The sequence below is a fragment of the Xenopus tropicalis genome, chromosome 10, assembly GCF_000004195.4.
Source record: "Xenopus tropicalis strain Nigerian chromosome 10, UCB_Xtro_10.0, whole genome shotgun sequence".
NCBI classification, from domain to species: domain Eukaryota; kingdom Metazoa; phylum Chordata; class Amphibia; order Anura; family Pipidae; genus Xenopus; species Xenopus tropicalis.
In genome coordinates this window covers 4,880,017-4,893,794 of record NC_030686.2, presented here as the reverse complement: position 1 = coordinate 4,893,794, position 13,778 = coordinate 4,880,017, and the positions used below count along the sequence as shown (strand labels likewise).

At 42.1% G+C, this 13,778-nt stretch overlaps 1 protein-coding gene and 1 long non-coding RNA gene across 5 annotated transcripts in view; one reads left to right on the top strand and one right to left on the bottom strand.

The window, feature by feature from the left end:
* Positions 1 to 13,778, bottom strand: part of LOC116408023 — a 176,080-nt gene that overhangs the window by 59,534 nt on the left and 102,768 nt on the right. The gene's annotated exons all lie outside the window — the stretch shown is intronic.
* Positions 1 to 13,778, top strand: part of gata5 (GATA binding protein 5) — a 153,022-nt gene that overhangs the window by 135,636 nt on the left and 3,608 nt on the right. For all 4 annotated transcript variants that reach the window (XM_031894061.1, XM_031894060.1, XM_031894062.1 and 1 more), the window contains one exon: positions 5,757 to 5,926. In XM_031894061.1, the coding sequence (XP_031749921.1) occupies positions 5,757 to 5,926 (170 nt within the window). The remainder of the gene's footprint in view (positions 1 to 5,756; positions 5,927 to 13,778) is intronic.

The following is a 13,778-nucleotide window of genomic DNA, read 5'->3' as shown; positions in this document are numbered from 1 at the left end:
GCGTATAACTGTATATCGGTGTGTGTATAACTGTGTATATTGGTGCGTATAGCTGTGTATATCAGTGCGTATAACTGTGTATATCAGTGTGTATAACTGTGTATATCGGTGTGTGTATAACTGTGTATATCGGTGTGTGTATAACTGTGTATATCGGTGCGTATAACTGTGTATAACTGTGTATATTGGTGCGTATAACTGTGTATATCAGTGCGTATAACTGTGTATAACTGTGTATATTGGTGCGTATAACTGTGTATATCAGTGCGTATAACTGTGTATAACTGTGTATATCGGTGCGTATAACTGTGTATATCAGTGCGTATAACTGTGTATATTGGTGCGTATAACTGTATATCGGTGTGTGTATAACTGTGTATATTGGTGCGTATAGCTGTGTATATCAGTGTGTATATCAGTGCGTATAACTGTGTATATCGGTGCGTATAACTGTGTATATCGGTGTGTGTATAACTGTGTATATTGGTGCGTATAGCTGTGTATATCAGTGCGTATATCGGTGCGTATAACTGTGTATATCGGTGCGTATAACTGTGTATATCGGTGCGTATAACTGTGTATAACTGTGTATATCAGTGCGTATAACTGTGTATATCAGTGCGTATAACTGTGTATATTGGTGCGTATAACTGTATATCGGTGTGTGTATAACTGTGTATATTGGTGCGTATAGCTGTGTATATCAGTGCGTATAACTGTGTATATCAGTGCGTATAACTGTGTATATCAGTGTGTATAACTGTGTATATTGGTGTGTGTATAACTGTGTATATCAGTGCGTATAACTGTGTATATCGGTGTTTATAACTGTGTATATTGGTGCGTATAACTGTGTATATCGGTGTTTATAACTGTGTATATTGGTGCGTATAACTGTGTATATCGGTGTTTATAACTGTGTATATTGGTGCGTATAACTGTATATCGGTGTGTGTATAACTGTGTATATTGGTGCGTATAGCTGTGTATATCAGTGCGTATAACTGTGTATATCAGTGCGTATAGCTGTGTATATCAGTGCGTATAACTGTGTATATCAGTGTGTATAACTGTGTATATCGGTGTGTATAACTGTGTATATCGGTGTGTGTATAACTGTGTATATCAGTGTGTATAACTGTGTATATCGGTGTGTATAACTGTGTATATCGGTGTGTGTATAACTGTGTATATCGGTGTGTGTATAACTGTGTATATCGGTGCGTATAACTGTGTATATCAGTGCGTATAACTGTGTATGTCGGTGTGTGTATAACTGTGTATATCGGTGCGTATAACTGTGTATATCGGTGCGTATAACTGTGTATATCGGTGTGTGTATAACTGTGTATATCGGTGTGTGTATAACTGTGTATATCGGTGCGTATAACTGTGTATATCGGTGTGTGTATAACTGTGTATATCGGTGTGTGTATAACTGTGTATATCGGTGTGTGTATAACTGTGTATATCGGTGCGTATATAACTGTGTATATCAGTGCGTATAACTGTGTATATCGGTGTTTATAACTGTGTATATCGGTGTGTGTATAACTGTGTATATCGGTGTGTGTATAGCTGTGTATATCGGTGTGTGTATAACTGTGTATATCGGTGTGTGTATAGCTGTGTATATCGGTGTGTGTATAACTGTGTATATCGGTGTTTATAACTGTGTATATCGGTGTGTGTATAACTGTGTATATCGGTGTGTGTATAGCTGTGTATATCGGTGCGTATATAACTGTGTATATCAGTGTGTATAACTGTGTATATCAGTGCGTATAACTGTGTATATCAGTGCGTATAACTGTGTATATCGGTGTTTATAACTGTGTATATGTGTGTGTGTGTTTGTGTATTTGTATATGTAAGTGTGTGTGTATTTGTGTAGATCTCCCCCAAGCCATTAATCTCCCAGTTCAGGCTGTTGCTCCATGCTGGGGAAGCTTTTAAGATTGACTGGTGGGCTGCCCTCTCCCCCCCCTGCTGGGTCTGTCATTTGTCAGCTCTGGAGTTCGGGCTGATAGATTCTTATTTTAGGAGCTCACCGAGCCCTGTGTCCGAGCCATAAGAATTCCATCAGCTCCCAGCCTGCCTGTCGCCAGCAGTCAGCCTGTACAGCCTTGCGCTTGAGTCCAATCCCCCCTCTCCTCCCTTTATCATCTTACAATAACATTGGGCTAATCATTTATAGTCCGGCTCTGCCCCCCTGGGACCCCCTCCCGGGTCCATGCTGAGCTCTGGCGGAGATGAACTGGTTAATCCCAAGTAGCTAACCTGTTAACTGACCCATCAGGTAGTTGGGGGGGTCCTGTGGCACACACAGAGTTAAGGCTAATGCCACAAGGGGCTTATGGGTTGATCCGCAGGCTAAGAATCTGCCCCAGGGGGCAGGCACACAGGGCGGATTTTGGCACTTATTTAGCCTCAGTATGGGGGTTACTGCCCCCTTTCTATGTGCCCCAGTCGGAGGGAGGTGGCAAACACAGGGTTAATGGTTAAACATTAGTCCCATACATTATACATTTCTATCCCATAGACTAGTGACCTCCTTACACCCAGGGAATGTGACCAAACACCAGTCTCACCTGGGGCACAGGTAAAGTGTGAGGGGGGGGGTTCTAATCTGCCCCCTGGGGCCAGTAATCGGGGGCATTAACCTTTCTATAATGTGCCCTGTACCCTGTGGGCAACTAACTCCGGACCTGCCCTGGCCCCACAGTCTTGTATATCCCAGTGCACTAAATGCCCCAAACACACTACAGTGGGGGGGGGGTAATAGATGTCCCTAGAGTTGAAGTTCAACAACACACGAAGGGCTATAGGTTGGGCTTATATAGATAATGAGGCCCTGCTAAGATTTCTCTATTGTATTGTGGGTGCAGGTTCCTATATCTGCCAGTGATAAGATCCATGATATAAACATGGCGGAGGGGCGGGGTTAATGATTAGGAACAGGAAGTGCTGACAGTGATAGAGGCTCATAACTATGATTTGCTATCAGACTATGGAAGTGCTTCTTCCACTTTGCACTTCCTGTTGTGGGGCGTCGGGCACTGCCCCCCGGGCACTGGTACCAGCTGGGTCATTTTCAGTCGGTTACTGTATTTATATAGTGAATAAAGTGCCCCCTATTGTAAAATATAAGGATATTATAAGTCACAGAGGAGTTCCTTATAATATATAGTGAATAAAGTGCCCCCTATTGTAACATATAGGGATATTATAAGCCCCCGAGGAGTTCCTTATAATATATAGTGAATAAAGTACCCCCTATTGTAACATATAGGGATATTATAAGTCCTCGAGGAGTTCCTTATAATATATAGTGAATAAAGTGCCCCCTATTGTAACATATAGGGATATTATAAGCCCCCGAGGAGTTCCTTATAATATATAGTGAATAAAGTGCCCCCTATTGTAACATATAGGGATATTATAAGCCCCCGAGGAGTTCCTTATAATATATAGTGAATAAAGTGCCCCCTATTGTAAAATATAAGGATATTATAAGTCACAGAGGAGTTCCTTATAATATATAGTGAATAAAGTACCCCCTATTGTAACATATAGGGATATTATAAGCCCCCGAGGAGTTCCTTATAATATATAGTGAATAAAGTGCCCCCTATTGTAACATATAGGGATATTATAAGCCCCCGAGGAGTTCCTTATATATAGTGAATAAAGTACCCCCTATTGTAACAAATAGGGATATTATAAGCCCCCGAGGGGTTCCTTATAATATATAGTGAATAAAGTGCCCCCTATTGTAACATAAAGGGATATTATAAGCCCCCGAGGAGTTCCTTATAATATATAGTGAATAAAGTGCCCCCTATTGTAACATATAGGGATATTATAAGCCCCCGAGGAGTTCCTTATAATATATAGTGAATAAAGTGCCGCCTATTGTAAAATATAAGGATATTATAAGTCACAGAGGAGTTCCTTATAATATATAGTGAATAAAGTGCCCCCTATTGTAACATATAGGGATATTATAAGTCACAGAGGGGTTCCTTATAATATATAGTGAATAAAGTGCCCCCTATTGTAACAAATAGGGATATTATAAGCCCCCGAGGGGTTCCTTATAATAGTGAATAAAGTGCCCCCTATTGTAACATATAGGGATATTATAAGCCCCCGAGGGGTTCCTTATAATAGTGAATAAAGTGCCCCCTATTGTAACATATAGGGATATTATAAGCCCCCGAGGAGTTCCTTATAATATATAGTGAATAAAGTACCCCCTATTGTAACAAATAGGGATATTATAAGCCCCCGAGGGGTTCCTTATAATAGTGAATAAAGTGCCCCCTATTGTAACATATAGGGATATTATAAGCCCCCGAGGGGTTCCTTATAATAGTGAATAAAGTGCCCCCTATTGTAACATATAGGGATATTATAAGCCCCCGAGGGGTTCCTTATAATATATAGTGAATAAAGTGCCCCCTATTGTAACATAAAGGGATATTATAAGCCCCCGAGGAGTTCCTTATATATAGTGAATAAAGTACCCCCTATTGTAACAAATAGGGATATTATAAGCCCCCGAGGAGTTCCTTATAATAGTGAATAAAGTGCCCCCTATTGTAACATATAGGGATATTATAAGCCCCCGAGGGGTTCCTTATAATAGTGAATAAAGTGCCCCCTATTGTAACATATAGGGATATTATAAGCCCCCGAGGGGTTCCTTATAATATATAGTGAATAAAGTGCCCCCTATTGTAACATAAAGGGATATTATAAGCCCCCGAGGAGTTCCTTATATATAGTGAATAAAGTACCCCCTATTGTAACAAATAGGGATATTATAAGCCCCCGAGGAGTTCCTTATAATATATAGTGAATAAAGTGCCCCCTATTGTAACATATAGGGATATTATAAGCCCCCGAGGGGTTCCTTATAATATATAGTGAATAAAGTGCCCCCTATTGTAACATATAGGGATATTATAAGCCCCCGAGGAATTCCTTATAATATATAGTGAATAAAGTGCCCCCTATTGTAACATATAGGGATATTATAAGCCCCCGAGGAGTTCCTTATAATATATAGTGAATAAAGTGCCCCCTATTGTAACATATAGGGATATTATAAGTCCCCGAGGAGTTCCTTATAATATATAGTGAATAAAGTACCCCCTATTGTAACATATAGGGATATTATAAGCCCCCGAGGGGTTCCAAGAACATATATGCTTTTATACTGGACATGGAACTCCGAGGTGACTTCTAATATCCTCATATTTTATAATAGGGGGTACATTATTTATTATAATATACAAGTTTCAGTGAGTCATGTGACAGAAATGACATCACTAAGCACCGATTATAAGGATTTCATTTACAGTTTGGCCCCATAGGGAAATGACTAAACTGTATATTATAAATGGAGTCAGCCTGCTGTGCTTTTCAATATAGGAGAGCGGGCAGCTTGGGCACTCCATGGGCACCGGGAATTTAGGGGCAGTTACTCTGGGTAGAACCCAGTTTGGAGAATCAAAGGTCAATGATTTCCCAAAGATGAAAATGGGGCCCATTACGCCGCCCCCCCCCCCCCATTTGTGGTCTTTTCCATGGGGCCAATTGATCTTACACTCTATCACCACTCAGGGGCCCGTATTTGCTGATGGGCATATGTGCGGGGAGCCGTACCCCTGGCAGAGCACTCGCAGCCTAAACAGGAGGTCTCGCTGTCGTTCTGTCTGTCTAATGTCATTACGTCTGCTGTTTTCCAGAGTTCCTAGAAGAGTTTCATGGTGAGGGAAGAGAATGCGTCAACTGTGGGGCTATGTCTACCCCTCTGTGGAGACGAGATGGAACGGGCCACTACCTGTGCAATGCCTGCGGGCTGTACCATAAAATGAATGGCATCAACAGACCCCTAATCAAACCACAGAAAAGGCTGGTAAGGTTCCCCCTTTATTCATGGTCCTGACCGTGTCTTTTTTCAACCTCAGCTACTGTGGAACTAGGTTTGGGCAAATGGTTGAACACAACCAACGGGGCCGCCACTCTCTCAGGCCCATTAAACTAATGGATATGAAAATATGTTTTATATATGAGGGAGAATGTGCGTCTGTGCCCTTTGTGGCAGGGCAGATTGATGGCAAGAGATCTCCTGTGGGGACTGGCGCTGCCCGGCCTGCTTTGTGTTCAGCGCCGGCTAAATTGGCCGCCCCATTCAGGCTCAGTCTGGGAACGCCGCCTGAGAGACAGTTGCTTTAGATTAGCACAAACTCGGAAGCTTTTCCTGAGAGGTGCGAGAGTGGCCTTTCCTACTTATCCCTGTGAAATGTGACGCTGAGGGGCTGTAAGTGCCGACTGTCTCGCTCTGAGAGGCCTGCGAGGTACAAGCGCTCTGTAGCCCTCTCTTCTACATCCACTTCTGCTAAACTCATTAGCAACAGAGCTGCAGTCTAAAGGGCAAGTTCAACTTGTAGAGTATTTGGAACAGTTTTGCCATTTATCTCTGTCTCTCTCTGTTGCTCTCTCTCATGCTGACTCTCTATAAGGTAGAACATAAGTGTGACTAGTAAGTATCCTCTCTAATACAATAGAAGGGTCAGAGCCGTCTATAAGAGCTGTCTATACTAGCCGTATATAAGAGCTGTCTATAAGAGCTGTCTATACTAGCCGTATATAAGAGCTGTCTATAAGAGCTGTCTATACTAGCCGTATATAAGAGCTGTATATAAGAGCTGTCTATACTAGCCGTATATAAGAGCTGTATATAAGAGCCATCTATACTAGCCGTATATAAGACCTGTATATAAGAGCCATCTATACTAGCTGTATATAAGAGCCATCTATACTAGCCGTATATAAGAGCTGTCTATAAGAGCTGTCTATACTAGCCGTATATAAGAGCTGTATATAAGAGCTGTCTATACTAGCCGTATATAAGAGCTGTATATAAGAGCCATCTATACTAGCCGTATATAAGACCTGTATATAAGAGCCATCTATACTAGCCGTATATAAGAGCTGTCTATAAGAGCTGTCTATACTAGCCGTATATAAGAGCTGTATATAAGAGCCATCTATACTAGCCGTATATAAGAGCTGTCTATAAGAGCTGTCTATACTAGCCGTATATAAGAGCTGTTTATAAGAGCTGTCTATACTAGCCGTATATAAGAGCTGTTTATAAGAGCTGTCTATACTAGCCGTATATAAGAGCCGTCTATAAGAGCTCACTATTGCCCCCCCCCAGGGATGCATGTTTTCTAGTGAGCCCAGATTATACCCATTGGCAGCCAAGTAGCCAAGCTTTGTGCCCTGTTAGAATGCCGGGGGGGGGGCGCTTATGACCCCCAATACCCAGTAACATGGGCCCAATATACAGTCTCCATCTGCCGATATGGCGCAATGTTCCCAGATACCGACCAGGAGGTACATGTGCTGCTGCTGCTGCTGATGATGAGGGAGAGGGATCTGTATAAACAACTGGATTCTCGAGGTTAATAACCTGGGTACTGGGCTGGGGCTACTGAGTCCGGCGGCCGCCCAGAACCTTCCGGCAGCCAAAACCTATTGCTCTGTGAGGCTCCAGTTTTATTGTTATTGTTACTTTTTGTAACTTTCTTTTCTATTCAGCCCCTCCCCTATTCATATACCGGTCTCTTATCCAAACCACTCCCTGGTTGCTAAGGTAACTTGGACCCTAGCAACCTAAACTGAAAAATGAAATAACTAAAAAACTACAAATAATAAAAAATGAAGACCAATTGCAAACTGTCTCAGAATATCACTCTCTACATCACGTGTCAAACACAAGGCCCTCGCCAGTTCTGCACGCTGTAGGTGAAAGGGTTAATGGGTAAATGTGCTGCTTGCCCGGCCGTCACTAACACAAAGTGCAGGCAGTGTAATTAATACAGATCTAATGGGAATGAAAGTGAGTTGTGTATAACGAGCGGCGCGGGTGCCGGCCCATCGGCTCACTATACACTCGGGCCCTATTGTCGCCGGTACAGGGATCGGCAAACAGTGATACAGGGACAATAGAAAGGACTCAGATAACCCAAGTGGAAACTGGATCATGGCGCTCGTTTTAACCCTTTCCAGTCGGCACAGAGCAACTTGTGGCCTTTGTATCTGTTGTAAACTATAACTCCCAGTACCCTGGGCAAGCAGTCAGCCAAGACTGCAGGGCTCTTCGGTTGCTCCCCCCCGGAACAGAAAGGGTTAATATTATTCATGGTTCAGCCCTGCTATATATGATATCATATATCTACTGGCGAGATAAAAAAACAACTGAGAAATAGCTGCCACCCAGTGTCTGGCAGATAGGAGCCCAGTCGCACCCAATGTCTGGCAGTGCCCCGGGCTCTAGGATATATATATATTCCGACAGAATTGCCCCATTTGTGATATAGACGCTTGGCACTGGGCCGATAATCTGCCCCGTCGGTAGCCACTATAGTCCCGTCTCTCACCAGGGCCCCTGATAGATACAGTCTGGGGATGTGAGCCGAAACCCACGGGTGGGTGCACGTTGGGTGCGGGTCAGACGGGGGGATTACACTTACCCAAGAGGCACAAGTTGGGGTGCGGGTCCAACAACATTTTGTGGGTTGGGAGTGGATTATGTTTTAGATTTGAAATGCAGTCAGTATCGTACCTAAAGGGGCCCCCCAGCACAATCTTGGCCTGGCCCCCAGCAGTAATTGGAGAAAAAAAAAAAATCATAAGTCGCTAAAATTCATAGGTCACCCATGGGCCCCCAACAGAGGGAATGGGCCCAGCCCCTACAGCAAACTTCTTGGCCTTGGCCCCCCAGCAAAATTCTTGGCCTGAGCCCCCCAGCAGTAATTGGAGAAAAAAAAAATCATAAGTCGCTAAAATTCATAGGTGACCCACAATATCACAGGTCACCCATGGGCCCCCCGACAGAGGGAGTGGGCCTAGCCCCCCCATGGCCATGGAGTCTGCTTTCTCTGTAGTTACACTGCTGACTCCAGTCACCCAAGGTAGTCCTGGAAGAACCAATCAGATCAGTACCCAGTACTATGTTACTATGTAGATCAGTCTGGGAACTTACGACACCCGTATCCCCACCTATTAACTCTTTCCCTACATACCTGGCATTTCCCTTCAGTATGCTCAAGGCTGAAGACACACAGAGCTACTTAGTAGCAGCTACTTGTCACAGCTACTAAAACCCAGAAAATCCCCTGCCATAGACAATACTGAGAATTGCCTCTGCTAAACACACGTAGAGACAATTATCAGTAAATGATCAGCATTGTCTGTTTTAGTAGCTGCTACTAGTAGCTCCGTGTGTCTTCGCCCTAATGGGTCTATACACAAGCCTGGGGCAGATTTTATTTTCTCTCCCATATAATGACATTGCCGGGGGGTGTGTGGGACGGGTGCTGCTCAGTAGCGATTCTATATACAAATAAAGGGTGACTGGGTGCCTATGGGGCAGGGGAAGGCGCACGGCGGCCTTGTCTTTCTATTTACAAATTCGCCATCAAACGCTGACGGGGCAGAGAAAGTAACGAGGCCTTCATATTGGGGGGGGGGGGATGTTCTTTGAATTTCTTCCCCTTTTCTCCCTTTGTAATAATGTAAATAAACAGAGCAGTTCAAAGTTAGGGAGAGCGGGATTTTCCAGACAAGGTCACAACGTTGCCAGGGAGATCTGACCGGCCCCTTTCATTTAAAGTAAACTGAGAGGAAATTAGGAGTAAAATATCGTTCTTCTTCTGTCCTTGACAGCCCCCCGGCCCCCCCAGCCCCCCATCGTCCATCACTGACTCGCAGGCACATTTAGGAGTTAGGGAGGAACATTCACAGAGACAATATTTTTGGAAGCGGCTAATGGAGAGGCTCCTCTCCCTGCCTGTCTCCCATCCCTCATACATTAACCCTTCTGCTCCAGGGTGGCCAACGACTCTACTTACACTGGGGCCGGCCAATCAGCATCTACGGGATCTCTTGGTGGTGGGGTAAATGTAGTACATTGTGTAACTATTGTTAAATATTTTCAGTATATAAATCAAGGTTGTCCCAGAATCCTTCCTGACAGCTGAAGGGTATGACCTTCCATATTGTATGATGGTACAGCTCATTGTGTGCCCAGAGCATTCCTTCTCTGTATATTTGTATTTATACATATGGGTAGGAGGTGCCATAGTGTTTCCCTTAGACAGTACAGTATGGGGGTACAGCTTATTGTGTGCCCAGAACATTCCCTCTCTGTATATTTGTATTTATACATATGGGTAGGGGGTGCCATAGTGTTTCCCTTAGACAGTACAGTATGGGGGTACAGCTTATTGTGTGCCCAGAGCATTCCTTCTCTGTATATTTGTATTTATACATATGGGTAGGAGGTGCCATAGTGTTTCCCTTAGACAGTACAGTATGGGGGTACAGCTTATTGTGTGCCCAGAACATTCCTTCTCTGTATATTTGTATTTATACATATGGGTAGGGGGTGCCATAGTGTTTCCCTTAGACAGTACAGTATGAGGGTACAGCTTATTGTGTGCCCAGAACATTCCTTCTCTGTATATTTGTATTTATACATATGGGTAGGGGGTGCCATAGTGTTTCCCTTAGACAGTACAGTATGGGGGTACAGCTTATTGTGTGCCCAGAACATTCCTTCTCTGTATATTTGTATTTATACATATGGGTAGGAGGTGCCATAGTGTTTCCCTTAGACAGTACAGTATGGGGGTACAGCTTATTGTGTGCCCAGAACATTCCTTCTCTGTATATTTGTATTTATACATATGGGTAGGGGGTGCCATAGTGTTTCCCTTAGACAGTACAGTATGGGGGTACAGCTTATTGTGTGCCCAGAACATTCCTTCTCTGTATATTTGTATTTATACATATAGGTAGGGGGTGCCATAGTGTTTCCCTTAGACAGTACAGTATGGGGGTACAGCTTATTGTGTGCCCAGAACATTCCTTCTCTGTATATTTGTATTTATACATATGGGTAGGGGGTGCCATAGTGTTTCCCTTAGACAGTACCGTATGGGGGTACAGCTTATTGTGTGCCCAGAACATTCCTTCTCTGTATATTTGTATTTATACATATGGGTAGGGGGTGCCATAGTGTTTCCCTTAGACAGTACAGTATGGGGGTACAGCTTATTGTGTGCCCAGAACATTCCTTCTCTGTATATTTGTATTTATACATATGGGAGGGAGGTGCCATAGTGTTTCCCTTAAATCTGACCCTAAAAACATTCCCAGCAGCTGATTCCCCGGTACACATCGAGCCTTAGAGACGGGGCATTTACCAATCACTGTGCAATTCAGTTGGGGCAGAAGGTAAATTTCGGGGAAGGAATGTTTCCAAACATCCCGAAGCATTTAAAAAATTGATAGCAAAAATATGGCCCTTAGACACCTAATTTGTATGGGAACGAAATACACAGACATTGACTATTAAGAATTCTATTCAAATAATCAATGAAAGTACTAGAACATGAACCTAGAACATCACGTTTCTGCAAAAAAATTCCCCCCCCGGTATTGCCGGAGCCGTTACGTTCCTTGCACTGTCGGTGCGGAGACGTATGGAACACAAATCAGGGAAATAAATTTTTTTTTTTAAAAAATTAGGGGGCGGGGTTTATCTTTTCAATCTATTAAAAAAAAATTCTACCATTCATTTTTAAACCCGAAATATCTATAAATGATTTTTTTATTTAAATATTTATGATTTCAAAATGACATTTATTCTTAAATATTTTTCCATTTGATTTTTTATATATTTATAATTAAAAAACACATTTTTATGGTAAAAAAAAAAAATCTAAAATATCTCAATATATATTTTTAAAAATGAAAAGTACGGGGTTAATTCTATTTTGAAAAAAAATGAGAAAAAGTATTTTCCAGACAAATTCAGTGTTTTTATATTTTTATGGATATTTTAAGATTTTCTACTTAAATCCTGTTCTGTTTATTTTTAAAATCTTAAATATCCATAAAAATATATTTTTGGAATTTTTTTTTTTTTTAAAAAAAAGGGGATTTATCTATAAATATATATAAAGTGCCCGAGGGTCCCGTTGTTGCTTCTTGTGTGGGAAATAAAATGCTGGAGGTTCAGAGCCAATAGGCAGCGAGTATTTATGGCGCTATGACAAGATGGTACTTAGGGGGTTAATAGATAAAACGTTATATAATAAAAAAAAAAAAAAGCATTTTTTTCTGGGCACATTGACCCCTCCCCCCCCCCGAAGAGAAGGCCTCCCCCACAGTATTTATGAATCATTATCGAGGGCGCAGCTTGTACCCGGCACAATATTAATTAGAAAAGGAGACATTTGTATCTCGGATCCCGTGACCTCACACATTAAAGGGGAACTGTTCCTGCTGGCGCGTTCTTACGGCCGGAGGGGCCTCTCGCTGACACTCATTAGGGGGACCTCTCGCCCGTTGCTTCACACTCACTCACATCTCGCATCTAAATAGTTTGAACGCTCAGCTTGTTCACACCGATTGTCGGGGGCTCTCACTGAGGGAACCTTCAGCCTTTGGCTTCAATAAACAAACCAGTAATTGTGTTTATTTGCTGTAATGTTGCGCATTGGGGATAAGGATCCGGCGTGGGGGGATCTGTGCTGCCCCCAATAAGGGGTAATTATATCTTAGTTGGGATCAAGTACAGGTACTGTTTTATTATTACAGAGAAAAGGGAATCATTTAACCATTAAATAAACCCAATAGGGCTGTTCTGTCCCAATAAGGGGTAATTATATCTTAGTTGGGATCAAGTACAGGTACTGTTTTATTATTACAGAGAAAAGGGAATCATTTAACCATGAAATAAACCCAATAGGGCTGTTCTGCCCCAATAAGGGGTAATTATATCTTAGTTGGGATCAAGTACAGGTACTGTTTTATTATTACAGAGAAAAGGAAATCATTTAACCATTAAATAAACCCAATAGGGCTGTTCTGCCCCAATAAGGGGTAATTATATCTTAGTTGGGATCAAGTACAGGTACTGTTTTATTATTACAGAGAAAAGGGAATCATTTAACCATGAAATAAACCCAATAGGGCTGTTCTGCCCCAATAAGGGGTAATTATATCTTAGTTGGGATCAAGTACAGGTACTGTTTTATTATTACAGAGAAAAGGGAATCATTTAACCATTAAATAAACCCAATAGGGCTGTTCTGTCCCAATAAGGGGTAATTATATCTTAGTTGGGATCAAGTACAGGTACTGTTTTATTATTACAGAGAAAAGGGAATCATTTAACCATGAAATAAACCCAATAGGGCTGTTCTGCCCCAATAAGGGGTAATTATATCTTAGTTGGGATCAAGTACAGGTACTGTTTTATTATTACAGAGAAAAGGAAATCATTTAACCATTAAATAAACCCAATAGGGCTGTTCTGCCCCAATAAGGGGTAATTATATCTTAGTTGGGATCAAGTACAGGTACTGTTTTATTATTACAGAGAAAAGGGAATCATTTAACCATTAAATAACCCCAATAGGGCTGTTCTGCCCCAATAAGGGGTAATTATATCTTAGTTGGGATCAAGTACAGGTACTGTTTTATTATTACAGAGAAAAGGGAATCATTTAACTATGAAATAAACCCAATAGGGCTGTTCTGCCCCCAATAAGGGGTAATTATATCTTAGTTGGGATCAAGTACAGGTACTGTTTTATTATTACAGAGAAAAGGGAATCATTTAACCATTAAATAAACCCAATAGGACTGTTCTGCCCCAATAAGGGGTAATTATATCTTAGTTGGGA